The following is a 23,133-nucleotide window of genomic DNA, read 5'->3' as shown; positions in this document are numbered from 1 at the left end:
GTCAGAGAGTATAGAAGTTAATTATCAAAAGAGGAAATCAATGTCTACACATTTTGAAAGGCATACGTGTGTATTAAGCAATCTCATTGAAAGTCCCAAATATAAAATTTATCCACAATTTTTTTTTAAATAGATAAAAATGCCTTTATTTCTAAAACATGGCTTAACTACACCCACGGTGTGCTAAGCTTGTTTTGGAATCATCTTGCAGCTCTAAGTAAAACCAGGTCAGTGGAGGCTGGGTTATCAGTTCCCAGCACCAAGCTGTCACTACTTCAGCAATTCAATCCACACAGTTATTCTCCAGATATTTTTTTGTGATGTATGGAGAGTCGTTTTGGATACCTCTGTACAACAGAGAGGTCCGACCTTGAGGAAGATCGGTAGCCCACATCCTCCGCTTTGATAGGCTGAATGCTGTGGCCTGGCTTGGTGACAACCTTGGGCACGGTCAGCTTTTGGAGGGCCCTCTGGGTGTTCCACGTGGATCCTATGGGGGTCTGAATGGTCCTTTGAAATTGCTGACGGTGTGTGAATGGATGCGGAAGCACCTGCACCTGATGAGCTGCTGCATGGATGTTCCGCTTCTCATTGATAATCACATTTGGCAAATTCTTGTCTTTCCTTGGAGGACCCTCAGGGGCTTTAATGAGAAACTGGTGTCTCTTCTTGGCGCTGGGCTTCAGGCCCATACCACCCCACTCGCCCCAGCCAGGCAGAGTCAGGTCCAGGTCCTTTGGCTTGCTGGCCTCCACAGCTTCCCTCTTCTCTTTCAAGAAGTCTCTGATGACATCATCCCCAGCAAAAGCTTCCTTTGACATCTGCCTTTGATCTTTCTCTTCTCTATCTTCCAACTCCTGTACAGTCATGGGAACTGCCAAGGACTTCATGGAAGGCGATTTTGTGGTTAGGAGGTTCTGGAGATCAATCATTTGTTCCTTCCTTTTCTTCTCCTTGGGGGCGCCAATATGATTACTTAGATTCTTCTCCAACTGCAGCCCTTCCACTGCAGTTCTGGGAAGCTCCTTGTTTTCCACACACCCTTTTCTGCCCAGCCCCTCCAGCTCGTCCAGAGTCTGAGCTCTCTCTGGCCTCTGCAGCAACACGGGCTCCTCGTCCTCCCTGGCAGGTTCCTCTCTCTGAGCTGTCCTCGCTGAACTCAGTTCTTTCTTCCCCGACTGATGGTTCTCCATGATGAGTTTCTGAGACTGTGCCCTCAATTCGGACAGCACCTCCTGGCTGCTAGGATCCTTTGTTACACGTCTGTGCACTGGCTCCGCCATGTGGTTGAGCTCAGACTTCTGTCTAAGTGATCGCCTTTCCTCAAATTCTTTCAAGAGAGTTTCTTCTTCCACCACTGCTCTTTCTTCCTCACTTTCAGAAGTCTCCTGGGCTTCAGGCTCAGCAGGGTCTTCCAGGTCTTTCTGGACCTCAGCCTCTTTGGCATCACTGAAGTGATTCTGCAACATCCAGGGGTTCAGTCCATTTGCCTTTATCTGCACCCCATTCACCATGTCAGGGACAAGAGTTTCTTCCTCTTCCTCCTGGCCTTCCTCCCCTTCCTCACTCTCGGAGGCCGCCCAGACCTTCTGCGTCAGCTCTTTGTTCCTGGCCAGCTGTTCCTGCATAGCCTGGCGAGCCTCCAGGTCATATTTAGCCATAATTGCCTTTGATTTTGCCCATTTCCCGCTGTTCTGGTGCTTAAGGCTCATTCGCTCCATCATTCTGGCCTTGTCAACTTTTTTCAGTTCTTCCAGTGCTGCAGCAGGATTGACCTTCTGCAGCTTCTCAAAATCTTTTAAGGCTTGCTTGGCCTTTCCTTTCTTCAGAATTCTGTGATACTTTTTGCTTTTGATTCTCTTCTCCCTTCGAGCCCTGGCCTCATAGTAGGACTGCAGGGCCCGGGCCCTTTGAAGCTCTGCTCGGTGCATCTTTACCTCCTCCAGGCTCATAGCTTTGAGAGAGGCCTTTTCCACGGGAGTCAGTAAAGGGTCCATCACGGGCTGCTTGTTCTTATGGAGAAGATTAAATATCTCCTGCTCCAGGGGAGTTCCTGCCTTCCAGCCACTGACCACATGTTCGATGGGAGCAAAGGCTGACTGGGGCTTGCTCAGGGGAAAAACCAGCTGCTCTGCTTGCCGGTTCTTCAGAACGACAGGATCCCATTTGGAGAGGATTTGGGAGCTTTTATTGAATGCCACTTCTCTGTGGATCTGCTCAATCTCTTCTCTGTGAAGTGGTAACTCCACAGTCTTCTTTGATTTCACTCGATTCAGCTGCTTTTTCACAGCAGCCAATGAGGATGAAGTTTTAACAGGCTCAAGCAGATCTGAAAGGACCAGCTTTTCTCCTGATCCTTCAGAACTTACATTGAACTCTGACACCTTCAGACTAGCCTCAGACCTCTCAGCCAATTTCTGCCTATCCTTTCCATTAAGTGAACTGATTGATTCCAGAAGCTTCTGATGCTTTCTTTCTCCATCATTGTCCCCTTCATCTTCACTGGTGCTCAAGGGGTAGTCTTTTGGCAAATCCTCTAGTTCTTTCTGTTGGTTCGAAGCCAGAAAGTTGCTCTCTGCAGCCTGGTTCGCGCTCATCTCAGCAGCCTGTCTCTCACATGGACCAGGAGTGGAAGTCGAAAAGCAAAATTTTTCCACAATTTTGATAGCAAAAACTTTTAGTTTAGTGATCCTGTGAAATTTTTAGTGAAAAATAATCAACATTTGTAGTTTTAGTAGGTCAATTGATGACATTGAGTTTAAATCTTTAGTTACTCTGGGTTCCTGCAATGAAAATAACAAAAGGAAACCTAATTTTGACTTTTTCACACATTTTAAAATTCAAATATATTTCACACAAATATATTTCACAACATACTTCCAACATACATGGATGGGAAGCATGCATCATTTGTTAAACAGTATATACTAGACACTGTGATAATATTTTATGCCTATTAAGTGATCCTTCTCAATGATGTCTGAGATAATTATGAATTCTTAAGTCTCCAACATATAATAAATATTATTACCACTTTAAAAATGAATACATTGATGTTCTAAAGTAAAATTATTCCTAGGGCCTCTCAGTGAGGTGAGAATGAAGGCCATCAGACTCAGAGTTTGTGTTACCCTCCTGAGATCCCTGTTCCCTTGGTTAACAAATTTTAACAGGTCTAGAAATGCTAAATTTCTAACCTTCTTGCTCTTCCATGTACTACTTTTGCAAATTTTTAAAGAAAAATTTGAAATTGCTAGAATTATAACTGCTTTAGTCTCTTTCTTAATATTTCTATAGTTACACCTGTCTTTACTTAAATGTCAAAACCAAAATTAAATGGTGCATGCAGAGACTTTAAACTGACATAGGTATATAAGATGTATTTTCTTTTATATTCTAAAGGATGCAAAATTTTCAATCTTATTACAACTAAATCACATCAAAAACAATAGATGATTAACTTTCTCTGTGTATGTGTTTCCTTTCTCTAACCAGATAATAACTTTTTATAGATTTCTTTGACATATAAAATTGTCAGGTATTTTTGTTGGTTAGCAAAGGGAAAGCATCAGCCCTTATAACACATCAGAAAGTAAATACTATGATCATCATCACTTTGATTTTTATCTTAAAAATATTTTACATAATCACTTCACTTTCACATGCAGTAGTCTATTTCACCTCAGCAGAATGGACTAAAATATGATGCACATAGGTGTTCACATAACTTGGGAGAAAATATTTAAAAAGTGGACAATAAATTATTGGATAACTATTTCATACAAAATGTAAAAATAATTTTTGTTGTGGTAATCAATTTTAAAATCATAAAATGCTTATTCTTTGTCACAAAATTTTAAAAGACCTTCCAGAAAATTAATTTTCTGTGAGTTATAAAAATATATATCACCAAAAAGCATTGAGTTGCAGCCCAGTTTGCATATAACTCAGTGACAGAAGAGATCTACATGGCTTACAGACTATTAATCATAGTTAAGCACATTCATCTTACTTCTTTCCAGCTAACCAGCATAATGATCAGGATTATTATTTCTAATTAGAGGAAGTAATAGATCATGTATAACCTTAGGATGAGTCTCATTAATTAACCCGAGTCCTAGGGGACTTCAAATAGAGGTGGTTAGGCACTCCGTCTTTGTCATCGCTCACACCATAGGTTTACATTTAATACATATGATCAAATGTAATTGAAACAATTCCTTAACATGCAAGAGATGTGAAAATACAGATGATTAGCTACATGAGAACAAACAATTAGAAAAACAGAACAGTTGTTTAAACTGTATTATGCCCATGTTACCTTGTCCCTAAATATTCTTTTGAGAAAAATTTCCGAATGTGTCACTTGCAAACCAAAAAGTCTATAGTTTGTAATACTCTTAGCAAAAAATAAAGAGGAACCTTTATAATGAAATATCTAAAAGTGAACTAGTGTTGTCCCCACCACAGCTGCTTTTCTCTTTCCCTACTGTTTTTATTATTTACAATTATCTCATTCTTATAATTCCCAAAACTGTAAATTAAACATGCATATATGCACTATACAGAAATGTATAGCATGGATATCAAATTTATTCCTTTTCTTTGATTATATGTATATGTATGTCCACTTTGGGATCCTCAGGCTTATTGATTCTAATAATCAGCTCTTCATTGTCATTTTAAGTCTCTAAGTCCAAAATTCCTATTCTATATTTTGGGTATTATAACAACCTCTAAAATGAGTTCTGGTCTCCATAGATATAAAATGTACTCGATTATAAATGAAAATATGGAACTGAATAAGATAAGATGTGTCAGGGCTGAGAATCAGCATTGTCTATAATTTATGTAAGACAGGGAGATTAGGTCTCATTAAGAAGTGAAGAGTAGGGGCATTACCAAGAACTTTGGCCCATGGAACTGAAATGATGGAGTTGCCATTGACTGAGATGGAGAGGGTCTGGATAAATAAAATTTGGAGTAAAATATCTGATGCTGTTCAATATCCAAATGGAAGTGTTTAGTGGGCAGACAGATGTGTGAATCTAGAATTCAGGGGTGAGAGTAGATATGAATTTGGGACAGAAAGGCATACTGAGGTATGTTCCTTCTATTCCTGCTTTTTGGAGAGTTTTAATCATAAATGAGTGTTGAATTTTGTCAAAGGCTTTCTCTGCATCTATTGAGATAATCATATGGTTTTCATCTTTCAATTTGTTAATGTGGTGTATTACATTGATTGATTTTGAACTTAATACCATCACATATGAATTCGCTAAGGGAGAGAGTATATGTAGAGAGAATGGTTGAACTGGGATCCCAAACCAGTCTGACCCTAAAGCCATGTTCTAAAGTGTTTCCAATATATAAATGAAACTGCTCCTTTATATGACTAAATGTGATCTTGCGTGATTTATTTTTATAGAGGAGAATCCAGTCTGAACTGTTTCTTACTGCATGCAGTGCCTTCACACCTAATTTAGAACCACTCTGCAGGATTTCAAGTATCACATATGCTCTAAAATATTCCTGAACACTTCCCCCCACCATCAGTATTTTCTTTGCTATACTGTATTGCCCTATCCCAATGTTTTGTTTTTGTTTTTTAAAGACTGCTTTGAGAAGGATTCCATAGACATACCTCAAGCACAAGAGTGGGGTGATGGGAAGCTGAGAACAGGATCAGGGTTCTCTCACACATCAGACAGAGTAATTTGCTTTTCATCTGTTTTATATACTGTTCCACTTGAACTTATTTCAAGTGCTATATAAATATTTACTTCCAAGGTCAAAGAGTTGGGAAGATCCCCTGGAGTGCAAAATGGCTGACCACTCCAGTATTTTTTCCTGGAAAATTCCATGGACAGAGGAGCCTGGCAGGCTACATACAGTCCATGGCATCACAAAGAGTCAGACATGACTGAGCATACACACATGCACAACAGGATTTTTAAAATATTTGGATTTTTGTCTTACTCTTCCCATCCCACTAAAATTTATAACCAAATGCATATGAGATTTTAGGATGACAATAAGTCAGTTTTCAAAGTAATTCTTTTATATTTTATTTCAGAATGATTATATAAAAGTAAAAATTCAAAATTTGTCCTGTTAAAGACTATATTAGGTACAATTCAAAAGACAATTAGTGAACTTGAATGTGAAATTGATGCCTTAGTGCTATCTAATCTTCAGATCTCACTCTAGTTTCATCAGTTGTCTCAATAATGATCTTATAACAAAAGAAGCTAGTTCAGAATCATGCTAGCTTCTTGATTTTTATGGTTGTGTTATGTTTATGTAAGAGAATGTTCTCATATGTAGGCAATCCTAAAAGCCTGGGGTTCTTTTACTAAGGATGAAGAGGAATATGAGCATTAATTTACAAATTATAGTCTCTGTCGCTAAGATGCTGCTTCTTGTTGTTCAGTTGCGTCTGACTGTTTACGACCCCATGGATTGCAGCACACCAGGCTTCCCTGTCCTTCACCATCTCCCAGAGCTTGCTGCTTCTTACTTCAGGACTATAAGTGGAACACAGTAGTTGTTTACTTTTAACTCATCAGACTTGAAAATGGCTATGTAGTACTGTAGGTCTTTGGCTCTCAAATCTAAAAACACGGTCTTTGGTCTCCTGGCCCCCAAATTTAGTGTGCTAGATTTTATAGTAACAAAGTTTAGCAGAATTATGAAGCTTTTTGAATGAGCATTGAAAAAGATGCTGATTTGCCTGAAACCATCACATTTCTTACATAAATACCACCATTGTTAAATGATCCCATAATACCAGAATTTCTGTGGTTCTGATATGGAATCACGTATTGCTCCTTAAGTGGAGGCTATGTTAGGTCAGGTGACTTATCTGTTAGAATAATTGTCAAATAGGCACTATTCTGTAGTCTCTGATAACTTACAAATAAATATTGAAGTTTTTAATGTTTTATTTTTATACAGTATTATTTTACAAGTCTAATTTATGGTAAGGGGATATGTGAGGAAAAGTTTGATGGCTTAGTTTTATTTCTGTTCTTCCATTTGCTCGGTACTTTTGTGACTTGTAGAGTATCATCGTTATCCTAAATTCTTTATTTAGATACTCTCATATTTTTTAATCCATTTGACATAATTATCCACCTGCTGACTCCTAAAAATGACATCTAGGTTTTTGTATTTTGAGATCCTCTGCAGACTATATTGGGGCTTCCCAAGTTGCTCAGTGGTAAAGAACCCACCTGCCAGTGCAGATGTGGGTTTGATCCCTGGGTTGGGAAGATCCCCTGGAGAAGGAAATGGCAACCCACTTACCTGGGAAATCCCAGACAGAAGAGCCAGGCAGGCTACAGTCCATGGGGTCACAAAGTGCTGGATACAGCTTAGTGACTAAACAACAGACTATACTATATTCTAGTGGGATCTTCATAATAATGTCTCCTCAGAACACAATTGTCTGTAGCATGCTACTGACCTTTTTTTGATAAATCATAATTATGTCTTTCAACATTTCAATTAATAAACCTTTCTGAAAGACATTCCAGAATATATTTTCAAGTGAGTTAGAAAATTTGCCCAAATAAATGTAATGTAATCTCATGTAATGGTAAGCTGAATGTTGAATTTTTGGATGATCACCCTAACTTAGTATTTGGGTTCAGATGCTTATGTTTTCCTAAAAATTTTTATTTACCTTGAGAATGCCACTTCCATTTAAAAATAAGGACTAGCAATTCAAATTAAGTTAAAAGATCAACTAAAATCCACATCTGTTACTTTTTTGCATGTAAAAATGCTAGGACTTCCATCCGATTTGTAATAGAATGAGAAGTAAAGGAGGCTGAATACTAGTTGTCAGAGGTGTGTTTTGGTGTTCAGCTTTTAATGAGGGAGGGTGGAAGACACTGCAAGTTTGTAACACAATGGCTTCACCTCGGAGGCACCTTCTGTACAGTAATAATTGAGCTCATGGAGTTCAGGGGAGAAGAGCTGGGAAGTTACTCCAGGTTCAGCTCATCCATCTCATCTCCCAACTGAACGAGAGATTAATCCGAAACAAAATCCACGTGCCCTCTTTACAAAGGGAAGTTAAACTGAGTCAGAAAGATTAGCTTGTGAGGAGAACAAGTTAAATAAGAGTAGAACTGCGAATGTTTTATTCAAGCTCCTCCTACAGTCTGAAGATGTTACCAATTTCTCAGTGCCTATAATCATTAGAAAAATGGCATCTCACAGGAATTAGAAGAAAATAGATTGGTATGATATTTTAACATATTGTTTAACAAGCAAAAGGAAACAAGATGACATGGTGAAATGGTTGTTTTTAATCTCCTCATTGAATATTTCAGGTACTTTCTAAGGGAAAACTACCAGAGCAATAAAGGATATTTTGAATCTACTTTGAAAAAGTAGACTGATCTAAAAGCTTTCAACTTAATATTTAGAGAATTACATTAGTTCCATGTTTTATTATTAAAATATTGTTCTAATCAAACTATGTTTAAATGGGAGTTACATAGTCATACATTGAATAAGCTCTTTTATTTAAAAGAGCTTATCTCTTAACATTGAACTTGAGTAAAATACAAGTGTTCTTTGCTACTCTATCAAAAGATAATTTCTCCCCCTCATCAATGAAATGCTATTACCTTACCTACTTTATTTCTGGTGATACTTTTTACTACTAAATATATATTTATTTGTTTCTCATGTTTCTCTACCAGATTATAAGCTCCACTAGGACAGGAACTTTTTTGGATTAAATCAAGTATATAATGGTGAAAAGTGCATGGCATATAGCGACTCAGTCAATTTAATGAATTCCTGTTTAGCAAGTAGCCTGGATTAACTGGCATTCTGCTTCTCAAGTAGGAAAAGAAAGCATTGAGGAAGTGTTGTGTAGATGGGGACGCAGACTAAAAGTGGCCCCAAACGATCTTATCTAGAGTCTTGTTCACAAGTCATTGGGAAGATGGATTCCAAATGTGCTACAAAGCTCTGGAGTAGGGATCATGTCTAAGACGGATCAATAATCTGAGCTCTTTCTTTTCTAACTTTCTTCCCCACTATATTCTGCTTTATTCTGGGTGGTTTACTCAGTGTCCTGCAAGTGGACCTATTGTTTTCATCTCATAGTACTGAGAGGTTATTCTCTTTTCATATTATACCTACCTTACCCTCTGCCCCTGTTCTTAGTGGCGTGGGTATTCCTGTTGGAGATAAAGCACAGGGTTTAAATTCGTTATTATATAGATCTAGTGTCTATTATCTATCTCTGCTGTTTATCTCCTCATTACAGGACAAACGAACCATATTTTTGAATTTGCTAATTGGCACGTCATAAAGTAGAAATAACAAGGAGTTCTCTTTATATCTAATGTAAATAATTTGTCCACATATTCAACTTTTCTTCTAGATCACTCCAGTTCCTGGTACTCATCCACTTTTAGTTTTTGTGAACCCCAAAAGTGGTGGGAAGCAAGGAGAAAGGTATGTTTTTAAAAATCAGTTTTATTTACTGATTTTTAAAAAAGTCAGCTTTATTTACTGATTTAAAAAAAATCAGCTTTATTACTATTTCATATACATGTGAAAAGAGAAACTAAATTTATGGTATAAAAACATTTAAAACTATTATCCTTCATGATTCAATAATTTTAATTTGAAATAAATGGTGCTGTCATCTCTGTATAACAATGTATATTGGTATGATCTCTCCCTATTTTACAGTTGAAATTTTAATATAGTAATGGCCTTTTGTAGAGATTTTATTATCATAAGTCAGATATCTGAATTCTCTCCACCCTGCCTATTACCTCCCTAGCTATTAACAAAGAGTTTTGCATACAACACAGCTCCATAAATACTGTTGAATGAAAATTGGTTCTCGAGATGGTCAACAGGTGACTTCAGGTAAACCATCCCCCAGTAGTAAGGAACGGAATTCGTCGCCCACCCAGTAGTAAGAAACAGAATTTACATTCAGCTTCTAGACAAAATATATTTTAATGATTATCTGCATGTGTGTTTGGAGAACATGATGACATATAAACTGAAGAAGAATAGTATATTTATTCAGAATTTTAATGAGCTGCATTATCTGGTGTCTCAGTTTTCCTGTGGACAATATTTTTTTCTTTTTGTAAAATTAATGATTAAATTCTAATAATTACTAAAAATATGAAAATTGCCACACTGAAGAGTAAATCTTATGTTATCCTAAGGGGTGTCATAAACAGAAATTTAGTTGTTACCTGTTACCTTAATAATTTCTAGAAATTTTTACTAATCCCAGTCAAAAAATGAGCAATCAGATAAAAGCACTCACACAAACACTATGATAATAAAATAGAAATTTCTATTGTGGTTTTACCAAATAATGAAGTTGAAATGTTTCTATGAATAATGGAATTTTGAAAAGTAATTTCCTTTCCTATCATTTAACTTTCCAACTTTATTTCAGTTAAATGAAGAATGGTCATTTTCCACTCAATAAAATAGTATTTCTGCTTAAAAAGTTTTCCCTCTTTACCACCATACATATATATTTTAAACTCTGCTAAATATGATAGAAATTATTTTAAATAACTAGTGGCTTAATGATATAAAGTATTTATAATGCTTTACTAAAGAGACTACTTGCCTTCCCTTTTAGACACATGAAACAGTAAATGATGATGATAAAATCATTTCCTCCTTTACTACTCACAGTTTGTTTGTTGTTTATGATATTGATATCTTGAAAAGAAGCATACTCTTCACAAAGCAATAGATGAGACTAAAATTCATATTGGAAATTAGAAACAAATGGAGTATAAAGTGAAAAATAATTTCAAATGGAAAAATCCACCTCAAATTAAGAGAACATTAATCTTGCTGAATGACCCTTAAATGAAATATCTTTCTCCCTCTTCTCCCAGTACTTAAAAATAATTCTTTAAAAAATATAGATAGATACACTGAAATTATCAGTAAATTAAATTTAATGGGGCAAGGAGGATATTTGAGTGTTCCTGTATACACACTCACTTAACGTTTGTTTTGTCCTTTATACACTAACAAGGACCATTCAAAGTCAAAAGAACTGTAAATATGTTTAAAGGAGATCTATTATGTGTGTGATCACAAATTGTCCTGAATGCATAGCAGCCATCTTTCACAAATAAACAGGATTCTATTCAGGGTTTTCTTTTCAAAATATATTTCTTCCCTGGTGGCTTAGATGGTAAAGAATCCACCTGCAATTCAGGAGACCTGGGTGCGATCTCTGGGTTGGGAGGATCCCCTGGAGGAGAGCATGACAACCCACTCCAGTACTCTTGCCTGGAGAATCCCATGGACAGAGGAGCCTGGCCGGCTACAGTCCGTGGGGTCGCAAAGAGTCGGACATGACTGAGCGACTAAGCACACAGCACAGCATTCAGGGTTTCCTTTGAAAATACGTAAATTTTCTTCTTTGATGTATTAGGTAAGCAGGGAAAGGTCACAGAAATAAATATGCACACATCGGTAGTTTCCCATACCCATCAACAGTTGTGGAAGTACTCACACATCATTCAGACAGCAACACTTGAGACAATCTAGTCCCTGCTAGAAACTGGGGATGAGACAGAAGACACAGTCCTGCAGGGAGGCAGACACACAGATTTTCTACAATAACCCCAAGGTGGAAGCTTAGTTAAGAGTGTTTAAAATAAAGGTGCCAGGAGTGTTCAGAGGAAAACAGTGATTGTCTCTGAAGACTCAAAAGTCTAGCTTTTGAGTTGGCTCTAAGTAGGTATTAGACAGGTGAAGGAAGAAAAGAGACATAATTGTGGACGGGTGTACTGTTTTGGTAGGGAGCCAGAAGATATTCATTGGGGTTGAAATTTAAGAGGAAGGAGAAAGATGAGCTATATAAACTATTTTAAATATAATAAAATATTTTATAAGTTTCCTGACACTGGCAGTGATTTTTCTTGTTGGAAACAACATGGCTGTACTTAAGTAGCAGTACAGAAGAAGGCTGGATAGGCAAGACTTTCACAGATGTGGGGAGAGAACTTGAAAGCCTGCAGTAAGGCATGAGATAGAATGACCAGGTATGGTAGACATTACTCAGTTAGAAGGTACAGGACTGTCCTCTGTTTCGGGTGCTGGGGAAAAAGAGGTTCCGAGAATGACTAAAATCATTCTTAAGACACTGGGTGGTATTCAAGATCTAGAATGCAAGGGTGTTGCACAAGGAAGTGGGAAGATATAAGCAGATATTTGGAGATTTCTATCAGTAAACGTGTGTGTGTGTGTGAAAGTCGCTCAGTCGTGTCTGACTCTTTGTGACCCCATGGACTATACAATTCATGGAATTCTCCAGGCAAGAATACTGGAGTGGGTAGCCTTTCCCTTCTCCAGGGGATCTTCCCAACCCAGGAATCAAACTGGGGCCTTCTGCATTGCAGGTGGATTCTTCACCAACTGAGCTATCAAGGAAGCCCTATCAGTAAACATGATATGGATGTATTAAGATATATAGTCATATTTTCACATGTAAAAACTAATTTTAAAAACTAAATATATTCCTTTATGTGTGATATTTTGCCTTAGAATGGGATGTGTGTATACTTAAAAACATTTCTATTGTATTGGTTATACAATGATTAATTCATTTCAGAAAAAATGAATTGTTTGATATGTTCCTGGTGAAATAGTTTAGCAATTTTGTGAGCTAGCTCATCAAGCTGATTGTTTGTGTGAAGTAATTAAGCAGATGGATCACAGTCTTCACTAACATACATACATACATATAAAGTATCCAAAACCATTATATATATGGGATAAATAACTTTCATCTCTGTTAGGGTGGTCCAATTTGTAAATTACACAAGGACCTATTAAGAAAAGATATTTACCTAATTTTATCCTGGTATTTTAAAGTATTTATTTGAAATTGTATTAAGTAATATTCAAAAGCAGGATAGAGAATGTTCCAAATCCATGTGCACTGTAGAATAAAAACTTGGAGGTACCACTAAATTTAATTTTTTTCTTCTATGTTTTCACCTTTATAGAATTTACAGAAAATTCCAGTACTTACTAAATCCTCGTCAGGTTTACAGTCTCGCTGGAAATGGACCAATGCCAGGGTAAGTCTAAATATATTATTGCCATTAACTTATTTAATACTAATTAATTAAATAAGCAGCCTGACAAACCTAGAAATAATGTTATTCAAATACGGCAGCCAGATTAGTATAGATAACAATATTGAATATCAACTACATAAGAGTAACTAATGCAGATGTTTTTCAAAATGACCTGTTTCAATCAGATTTTCCTCCTTCTAAAAATATTGTGAAGTAATTCTCATACTACTGCTAATGTTAATAATAATAAGAATAATTGCACCACAAACATACATGTATATTAGCTGGATGCTGAAATAACTAAACCATCTATTGGTTGGAAGTGCTGCTCTCTTTTCCTTTCTTTATTAAATGTAAGATATAGATCTACTACAGAAGAAAAAATGCTGGTTAACAAAGATGGAAATCATAATGTGATTTTTTCATTTACTACCTACAAAATCCAATAACTATCACTCTCTTATATGGTATTTTGTAATAGGCAAGATGTAGTGAAATACAATTATTTTTCAACAGATACCATATACTTTTGATGTCATCAGTATGCACTGAAATAAATCATTATTAGCTTGACCTGTTTAACTAATTAATGTCATCTTTCACTGATCTGATTTCTGTCTATCAACATGATAGTAAACATTATACCAGATGAAGTAGAAAAAAGCTCCATAAACAAAGTTCTTTTTGAAAAATATGTCAGTATGATCAAAGTAAGTCTCTAGGTTATTCTCAGAAATGAGAAAGCAAATGTTTAAGTTGTCTTTTGAATGCTCAGAATAAAATGTACGCCATCTAATCTTCTATTAGATAAATGAAACTATATGCAATTATTTAGCACAGGCTCCCACACACATACTCATCCTTCTCTTCCCTCCCTGCTACCTGTTGTCCAGGGCCAGTTTCAAATGCTGAGCAGTGATGGGTAGAACCTCCTTGCTGTAGAAGGCAGGCTCCCCATAGGAATTTAGTTCAGAACACAGCCTTTGTCAAACTCCAGTAGAGGATCATGATCAGATTACTGACTAACTCAGCCACATGCAGTAAGTTCCAGCCTTGTCAAAGACAAGCAAAAGTAAAGCCTTGATATTAACACAGATGCTCAACCAGGGTGCCTCTTTTTCTTGTTCTTTAATATTCTCTGCACTTCAAAAAAATAGCTCTTACTCTGCAGGGGCTTCCCAGGTGGCGCTAAAGAACCTGTATGTCAATGCAGGAGCCATAAGAGATGTGGGTTCCATCCCTGGGTTGGGAAGGTCCCCTGGAGGAGGGCATGGTAACCCACTCCAGTATTCTTGCCTGGAGAATTTCATGAACAGAGAAGCCTGGCAGGCTACAGTCTGTAGGATCACAGAGACTTGGACATGACTGAAGAGACTTAGTATTCGGCACGTACTGCAGGATTAAGGAACCGTGCTTTAAGAAGTTTAGCTACTCCAAGACCTCTGTAGCTCCACTAGACCAAGTAAATCTAGGATTTGCTTGTATTTTATAGTTAAACTAAATGTCTTCTGACTCTGATCATTATAAACCTCATCATTTAACTGCCCTGTGTTGTCATCATCTTCTTCATGAAACAAAGAAATAGCACCAGCCTCATAGGATAGTTATGAAGTAAAGTTGGGATGATTCCCATGAAGCATATAGAAATGCACTTATTACATAATATGTCCCTGATGAATTTTATTTATCAGTATCACTTATAGTAGTGTTAATTAATAACATAATCGCTGTGTAGCTCTATATAAAAATACTGTAGTAACATTGATTTTAGCCTTATTTTCACATTTCATTTTTTTTCCTACTGCACTTTAAATATATATTACATGTTTGCTTTTACTCTCTGTTAGGCATCCTAATACCTTATATATTTTAATATTTTGAAACATGAAAGTAAAATATGTACTTTTATAATTTCACACTACAATGAATATAATTTAGAGATTAAGTTAAGGGCCCCACTTTAAGGTCTAGCACCTTTCAGGGTATTATTATTGTGAATTGTTTGTATGTATCCTCAAAGATCTCCTATAAATATAGATATTAATATATGTATATTAGGGCTTCTCAGGTGGTGCAGTGGTAACGAATCTGCCTGCCAATGTAGGACATGCAAAACATGTGGGTTTGATCCCTGGGTCAGGAAGATCCTCTGGATTAGCAAATGGTACCGCACTCCAGTATTCTTGCCTGGAAAATTCTATGGGCAGAGGAGCCTTGCAGGCTTCAGTCCCTGGGATCACAAAGAGTCAGACATGACCGAGTGAACGCATTCATATATATACAATGTATTCATATATAGACCTACATGTATGTTTTGTATAGAGAAATAGATCTTTTATATAATTTAGAGTATAGTTTTTTTGTTGCTCTGCAGGCTTGCTTCATTTTGCTCAAAAGCATATGGTGAATATTGTTTGAATTCAGTAGATACTGATAAGTTTAAATGTTTTTAAGAGCTGTACAGTATTCCATAGTTTTTTATTTTTTTAAAGCTACTCTTACTGGGAAATATTTATATTGCCTGCACTTTAAAATTATTGGAATAATTTAAGTTAACAATCAAATTGTTTTTAGAAGCATATTCAAATATCTTAAATTTTACTTGTCAGGTTCTGCTGAATTACTATACAGAAACTTTGTATTGAATTATAATCCCAAAAGCAATATATGATGTTTTATTTCCCATAACATCTTTCAAATTGGCTATCTTCAGTAATTTTTATTTTTGTCAAAGGTAAAAATATATCCTTATTTTTATTTGCATGGTTAATCAGTTGTAAAGTTGGATATGGCATTAGTTAGACTGACTTTTCTATAAACAACAGAAATAAAATCTAGCTTCTGAGCCAAAATAGAGTTTATTGAAAAGTTATGAAGTTGATCATAGAATTAATGCAAAAATGAAGAAATATGTTTCAGAAAAGATAGGAATCAGAGCAGTTTGAGGAAACTCCTCAAACTGGAATGGCTGATTCTTGTTGATATATGACAGAAAACCACAAAATTCTGTAAAGCAATTATCCTTCAATTAAAAAAAAAAAAAGAAAGAAAAGGACAGTTTGAGGAAACTCTGACTAAGAAGACAGAGTCCCTAGGTTACTGCTAAGAGAAACTGACTCCAAATGTTTCAGGTGTCCTTATTCCTCTATTCAAGATGCAAATCCTCAGGAGAATCATATTTTTGGTTTCTCTTGTTTCCCGTGTCATAGTCTTAGCACTTTGGAACAGGGTTTCTTGATTAACAAGATTACTATCAAATTATTTGTTTCCTCAAAGCCAAATGAGGATGCCATAACCTGAGGATGAAAGATAAATTCTTGGTGGGAGTAAACAGTATGTGTTCACCACCATCCAACCATTTAATTATCCAATATCTTTTCTTTTCTGAAGATAAAAGTTGAAAAAAAAATACCAATCATTACTAATGCTACTAATTATGTCAGCAAAAATACACATCTTCCTAAAATGTAGATAACCCAGCATCTTGTATAATTACTATATCCAGCTTCAAGTCCTGGTTCTTGGAAACATTTCTGGGGATGACTATTTTCTCCTTTATCTTGATCCATTTGATCTCAATGTACATAAATATAATTAGAAAAATGTATCTTTAACTATAAGTGAATTTCATTAAATGACATTATTAATAATACAAAGAATGAAACACATGTAAAGCCTATAGGCCTATAGTCCTAGTTTTACTACCGGTTGAAAGCTGTAGCTGAAGCATAACACATTTCTCAGCTTCCTGGAAATGTTTCCGCAGTGTAGGGACTCAAGTAGTTTTAGCTGATGGGTCTGAGATTTTGGTAGTACTGCTTGTGTAAAGCAGAATTCATTTCTCACTTACTTTGAGTGACAGGTGTGGTAGTACACGGCACTATTAGTACTGTTTGGCAAGTATTTCCAGATCTCCTTCCAGGCACTTGATTTTGATTTCACTCCTTTCACCTTGGTATTAAGAGTGGCCTCTGACTTTCTCTTATAATAAAGTGTGACCAGAAAGTAGAGTTTCCACTTTTTCTCTTCCTTTACCACAGTGATCAGCAGTATTGGCCTGAAAATATGGAGAGAGAGGACCCCCATCCCCAGCCTTACCCAACCAAGATCTCCATAGAATGAATGATAAATAAGCCTCTGTAAGATTATGCCACTAATATTGGGGGTTGTTTGTTACTGTGTGTAACCTCACCCTTACAACTAAACCAGTGATTGGAGCAGAAATCTTATTAGTACTCCTTACTTCCATTGTAGAGCAGGAAATCTATTTCTCCTTGGGAATTAGAGTCAGTTTTATAACAACCAACATCATATTTGTCACTTATGCCTATTTGTCTAGTGCTACGAGGCACCTCAAAATGTCCAAGTATAAGTTTTCAGTTTCAATTCAATGAAAATTTTGTCTCAAATGGTAGCATTCCTCTTTGGTGTTAAAACATTGAAAACATAAGAGTTAAGGACCTAGAGAGTGTGAAGCAAAATGTTTGAAAGAGTGTATTAGCCAGTGTTCTTTACTGAAACAGAATCAATAGTATATATTTTGAAGAAAGATTTATTATATGGAATTAGCTCACATGTTAATTGAGGCTGACAAATTCAAATTTATAGCATGGATATTTATTTTTGAGCTCACAGGCTGGCAAGCTGCTATAGAACTAAGAAGTGTCAATATCCTAGTTCAAAGGTGATCACACTGGAGAATTCTCTTTCCTGGGATAGGATCAACGTTTTGTTCTATCAGACCTTCAAGTGACTGGATGAGGCTCACCTGTTTTAGAGAGGGCAATTTGCTTTACACGGTCTACTGATTTAAATGTTAAATCTCATTGAAAAATACCCTCACAGAAACACCCAAAGTAATGTTTGATCAGCTCTCTGGACATACATTGCCTAGCCAATTTGACACATAAAATTAAGATTCACAGTGAGTATTAACGTATTAACTATAGTAAGTTGTAAGTTTCAATACCCAAACTCCAGAATCATTTTGGCTCTAGAACCATATTTTCTGAATTGGGTAAAACAGCAAAATATAGTTCAGAACATATGACATAGCTGTTTGATAGTGTAAGTGCTCCTACTGATTCAGTGACTGAGTCTTTTAGTAGGTTATTTCAATGTGCTCTGGACAACAGTTTCTCCCTAATAAAACATGTAAGACGACCTTTACATCTCTAGGGCATCAACCCACTCTCTTTCTTCCTTCTCAGTGAAAGGCATTCCTTGAAAGGAGACAGCAATATGTGAGATTCCATGATAGTTTATTGGAGAAAGAAATAGCAACCCACTCCAGTATTCTTCCCTGAATAATCCCATGGACAGAGGAGCCTTGTGGGCTACAATCCATAGACTCTCAAAGAGTGGGACCTGACTGAGTGACTGAGCATATGATAAAGCATTCAGTAAGTCATTTGCTGTGACCACTGACAAAGGCATAATGGGAAGGAAAAGCTGGTACAATTTCTAGAACACATGTCTAGTTGGTAAGGACAAATGGCTGCAGTTGTATTATGGAAAGGAACCAATGACTTTAGGCTGCCCTTAAGTAGATGGGTTAAATTCCCTTGAGTTATAGTAACATATTGGAATTCACTAATTGGTTCACTCAATGACAACTGAGTACTCCAGAGTTAGTAACTACTCTTTTTGGTAAATTCCTGTTGTTTATCCCTTCCAGAGCTTCTATCCCTACCAACATGAACATGAGTGTTCAAAACACTCATGGAGTGGCTATGAAAAATTGCTAACTGGCATTTCTTTGGAGCAGTAATAGTCCCAATATTGGGTCCACTCTGAGAAATTCACTTACATAAATTTCCCTCCCATCACTAATCATCCATTCTTGTCTTTTCCAAGTCCTTAATAGTGTGACACATATTTTTTATTAGTCGGTACTATTGAACTCGAGTGTTTCCTAAACTCTGAACATCTCTCTATCCAGAAAAGGTAAACAGGAAATTTTATTGTTTGATATACTGCCCACTGGTGAAATGTCATTTTTTCCCTTTATACTCAAATTACTCCTGGTTTAGTTGTACTGCCACTGTAGCCTACTGCTGGCTACCTCTGATATATCACGGAGAGGCACTGGAAAATGAGGGCCTTAAACAGTGAGAATGGAGAACTCCCTATGAGGGCATAGGCATGGGTTGTAATAGGGGTTGGGAGTACAGCCTGATTTAGAATATCTGAGGTGTAGGCCTAGACAAAGCTCCCCAACTGGTTATATGGAGATGGCATGGATAACCACTGATTTAGGAGATTAATTGCTATATAATAGGTATTACAGGCCATAATAATATCCTGAAATTAGAGTAACTTCCCAATTAATAATCACTTTAAATTCTTAGACAACCATGAATCTTTTGTGTTACCATTTTTGCAGGTTGCCTCATATGGCTGAATCAGGAATCTATTTTGATCTTTATTCAAATTTAGAAAAACGATTTCTCACAGACCTAGGTTTGGCTACATGCCTATCCCATTGGTTGGGTCAATATAGCTGGTTTCTTTGTTTGATAGATGTTCCAATATTGTATTCAGCAGCATGTTTCCTCTATAATCAAATAAGGCCAAAACAACAGATGATCCAAACAAACACTATTTCTTTAACTTTTTATTTCCTATGTAAAGCATATGCCCTTTTACTTGCATATTTTCATTTTGATTTGCCTTTTCTCATATTCATTTTAAAATCTTATGGCATAAGTATTTACATCATCATTTTATATTTGTTGGAAGAGTTTTCTTTTACTTTGTTCTAGTTGCTTTCCATTTGTATAGTTTGTTCTTTTTTGTCCATATAAATATACAAAAATTTTATCTGTTAATTCTATGCTGAATACTTTCTCAGTTTTACATTTTGGAAAACCTTTCCTCAAGCCAAAGTTACTGAAATATTCTTTATATATTTTATTTTTTATATTTTGTTTTAAATTCTAACCTTTAATCTTTGAAAATTGCAAGTTTCTTAGAGATGCATTGACAGAAATGATGAGATCAGATGGAATGCTTTTTTCCTTCAGATCAAAATCTAGCTGTCCCAACAAAAGTTGTTCATTAGTTCACCATTTTACCACTGATTTGACATCCTTCATATAAAGTGAAAGCATATTTATGTTAGACTATCATTGCACTTTTCTTTGCTTCATTGATCTATTTATTGATTCTCACTAGTGACTCTTTTTGTAAGTCCCTATTATGCCCTCAAAATTTAATGACATTTACTCTCCTCAATGTGTTGTTCTTGTCTTGAATCTTAAGATATGAGTTTGAATGGAATTGGATTGAATTTCTAGTTTCATCTTGATCATTTCTTTTTACATTGTTTAATTTAAAAGCTTTATTTCCCCTCACAATTAGTAAATGGGTTTCATATTAGTTCAACTGGAAATTTTCTTCCTATAGTTGCCTTTCTCATTGACCACACTGTTGGCAGGAAAATTACTTTCTCACTGGGGAAGGGTGTCCTGTTTTATCTCTGATGTCAGTGCCCAAGCTGCATGGCTAGTGGTAGACCACATTTCTAAGAGAGCTGCTCCTCAGATGTATTCCAGGAGGCAAATACCATAGGTAGCTGTTCTGAAACAGGATTCTGGCAGGCGATGCTATAACCCTTCACTAATCCCAGAGCTGACCTGCTCACTTGTTATAACTCCTCCCATCCCTGCTTCCAGCTGTGCCATCCCTGATCCTGGGTCAGCTGCAGAAGGTGTCTTTACAGTGGTGCCCTTTCAATGTATTGTTTTTGAAACTATTCTATTCTGTAAGGTTTCTTTACTAACCTAATAACCATTGTGATTTGATTTTTATTTTTGGTTTATTACTTTTCCAAGGCTACTGTTAAAAAGTAGATATACTTTTTTAAAAAAAATAAATATTTTATCTGCCACCTTGAACCTGCAGAACCTTTATTCATTCTTTTAATTTCCTTTTTTTCCTCATTTTTCCTTTTTCCCGATTTTTAAAATCTTTTTGTACGCGTCTCTTCTTTCATCCTATCTTTATTTCTTTTCTCACATTTTGTTTAGAAGTTTTTTTTTTTTAATGTATTGAAACCTTGATAATACCTGGTATGAGTTAATTAGAATTACCAAAACTCTCTGGTCACTTCCCTTGTTATCTTTGTTTTTAAGACATAAATAGGTGTTTGTTTTTATTATGTCTCTTTACATAAATTCTTTCACTCTGTAATGACTATTTTAGTTAAAGATATCTGAAACTAGAATCTGTATCCTATAAAGTTGTTTCATCCTGATGAAGCATACTGTGATATAATTGAATAATTTGTTTGCTGGTATAGAGTTTCGCAAAAAAGAAATATATATATATCACTGGTCTTCATAGAATGAGTTTCCTTTCCCTCACAATGTGATAATAAATATGCACATCTCTAGCTGTTATACCAACTGCATATGCTAATGTGACTTATGAAAAGTTAATATCAAGTTTTCTGTATACATGTGATATTGGTTATTCCCTCTGACTTTAAGCTTCATGAAAGTACAGATGGCTTATTCTGATATCATCCCTAAAATATTTAAGTAAAAAATAACAAGTATTTATTGAATTGAGAAAAATATACAAGATCAATATTTTTAAATTATGTAAATTATTTTCCAGATCTTTCAGCATAGGTAGGCATAAAGAATTGTTCTGAAATGAGTGCTTTATAAAAGTCTTTGGTTTTATCTACCTGAACTAAATGTATAACATATATAATTTTTAAAAAATGAAATGTAACAGTCAACATACAGATTCACATATTCCAAGTATTACACGTATTTCCATATTAAAGCCTTGGAATATATTCGCCTGTTAAAATAAATTTGTAATTTAGAAAACACATAACACACTCCACAGATTTCATGACTTTCTTAATTTAAAATGCTATTTTATATAAAAAAATTTCTACCATATTTTACTTAAATAAAAACCCTTTTGAATCAGAATTTATGACCTATTGCTTATATCTCTTTTATGAAATCTTGTTATGTCAAAGAGCTGAACAAATCCTTAAGATGCTAAGAAAATGTTAATCAAAAGAAGAAATGAAGAACCCCAGGGTTAGTGAAGGAAAGAAGTCATAAAAATCAGAGCAGAAATAATTGAAAAAGAAACAAAGGAGACTATAGCAAAAATAGGATATAAAATTAATAAACCAGAAACTTGCATTTCTATACACTAACAATGAAAAAAACAGTAAGAGAATTAAGGAAACAATCCCATTCACCATTGTGATGAAAAGAATGAAATACTTATGAATAAATCTACCTAAAGAAACAAAAGACCTATATGAAACACTGATGAAAGGAATCAAAGATGACACAAATAGATGGAGAAATATACAGTGTTCATGGATTGGAAAAATCAATATAGTGAAAATGAGTATACTATCCAAAGCAATCTGTAGATTCAATGCAATCCCTATCAAGCTACCACTGGTATTTTTCACAGAAGTAGAACAAATAATTTCACAATTTGTATGGAAATACAAAAAAACCTCGAATAGCCAAAGCAATCTTGAGAAAGAAGAATGGATCTGGAGAAATCAACCTGCCTGACTTCAGACTATACTACAAAGCTACAGTCTTCAAGACAGTATGTTACTGGCACAAAGACAAAAATATAGATCAGTGGAACAAAATAGAAAGCCCAGAGATAAATCCACACACCTACAGACACCTTATCTTTGACAAAGGAGACTAGAATATACAATGGAGAAAAGACAATCTCTTTAACAAGTGGTGCTGGGAAAACTGGTCAGCCACGTGTAAAAGAGTGAAACTAGGACACTTTCTAACACCATATGCAAAAATAAACTCAAAATTGTTTGAAGATCTAAATGGAAGACCAGAAACTATAAAAGTGCTAGAGGAAAACATAGACAAAACACTCTCTGACATAAAGCACAGCAAGATCCTCTATGGCCCACTTCCCAGAGTAATGGAAATAAAAGCAAAAATAAACAAATGGGACCTAATTAAACTTAAAAGCTTAGCACAACAAAGGAAACTAT

The 23,133-nt window shown here is 35.7% G+C and overlaps 2 protein-coding genes across 5 annotated transcripts in view; one reads left to right on the top strand and one right to left on the bottom strand.

The window, feature by feature from the left end:
- DGKB (diacylglycerol kinase beta) overlaps positions 1 to 23,133 on the top strand; it is an 809,350-nt gene that overhangs the window by 291,779 nt on the left and 494,438 nt on the right. For all 4 annotated transcript variants that reach the window (XM_043872850.1, XM_043872849.1, XM_043872848.1 and 1 more), the window contains 2 exons: positions 9,410 to 9,483; positions 13,041 to 13,115. In XM_043872850.1, the coding sequence (XP_043728785.1) occupies positions 9,410 to 9,483; positions 13,041 to 13,115 (149 nt within the window). The remainder of the gene's footprint in view (positions 1 to 9,409; positions 9,484 to 13,040; positions 13,116 to 23,133) is intronic.
- On the bottom strand, positions 131 to 2,768 carry LOC122674480 (U3 small nucleolar RNA-associated protein 14 homolog A-like). Its single transcript, XM_043872851.1, has one exon. The coding sequence runs from the start codon at positions 2,595 to 2,597 to the stop codon at positions 297 to 299; it is 2,301 nt and encodes a 766-aa protein (XP_043728786.1). The 5' UTR covers positions 2,598 to 2,768; the 3' UTR covers positions 131 to 296.

The sequence above is a fragment of the Cervus elaphus genome, chromosome 18, assembly GCF_910594005.1.
Source record: "Cervus elaphus chromosome 18, mCerEla1.1, whole genome shotgun sequence".
Taxonomy (NCBI): Eukaryota; Metazoa; Chordata; class Mammalia; order Artiodactyla; family Cervidae; genus Cervus; species Cervus elaphus.
This window is presented reverse-complemented; position numbering and strand designations above follow the sequence as displayed.

What these genes read in the sequence shown, in the direction of transcription:
- LOC122674480 (XM_043872851.1), bottom strand. Translation starts at nt 2,597, where the DNA reads ATGAGCGCGAACCAGGCTGCAGAGAGCAACTTTCTGGCTTCGAACCAA.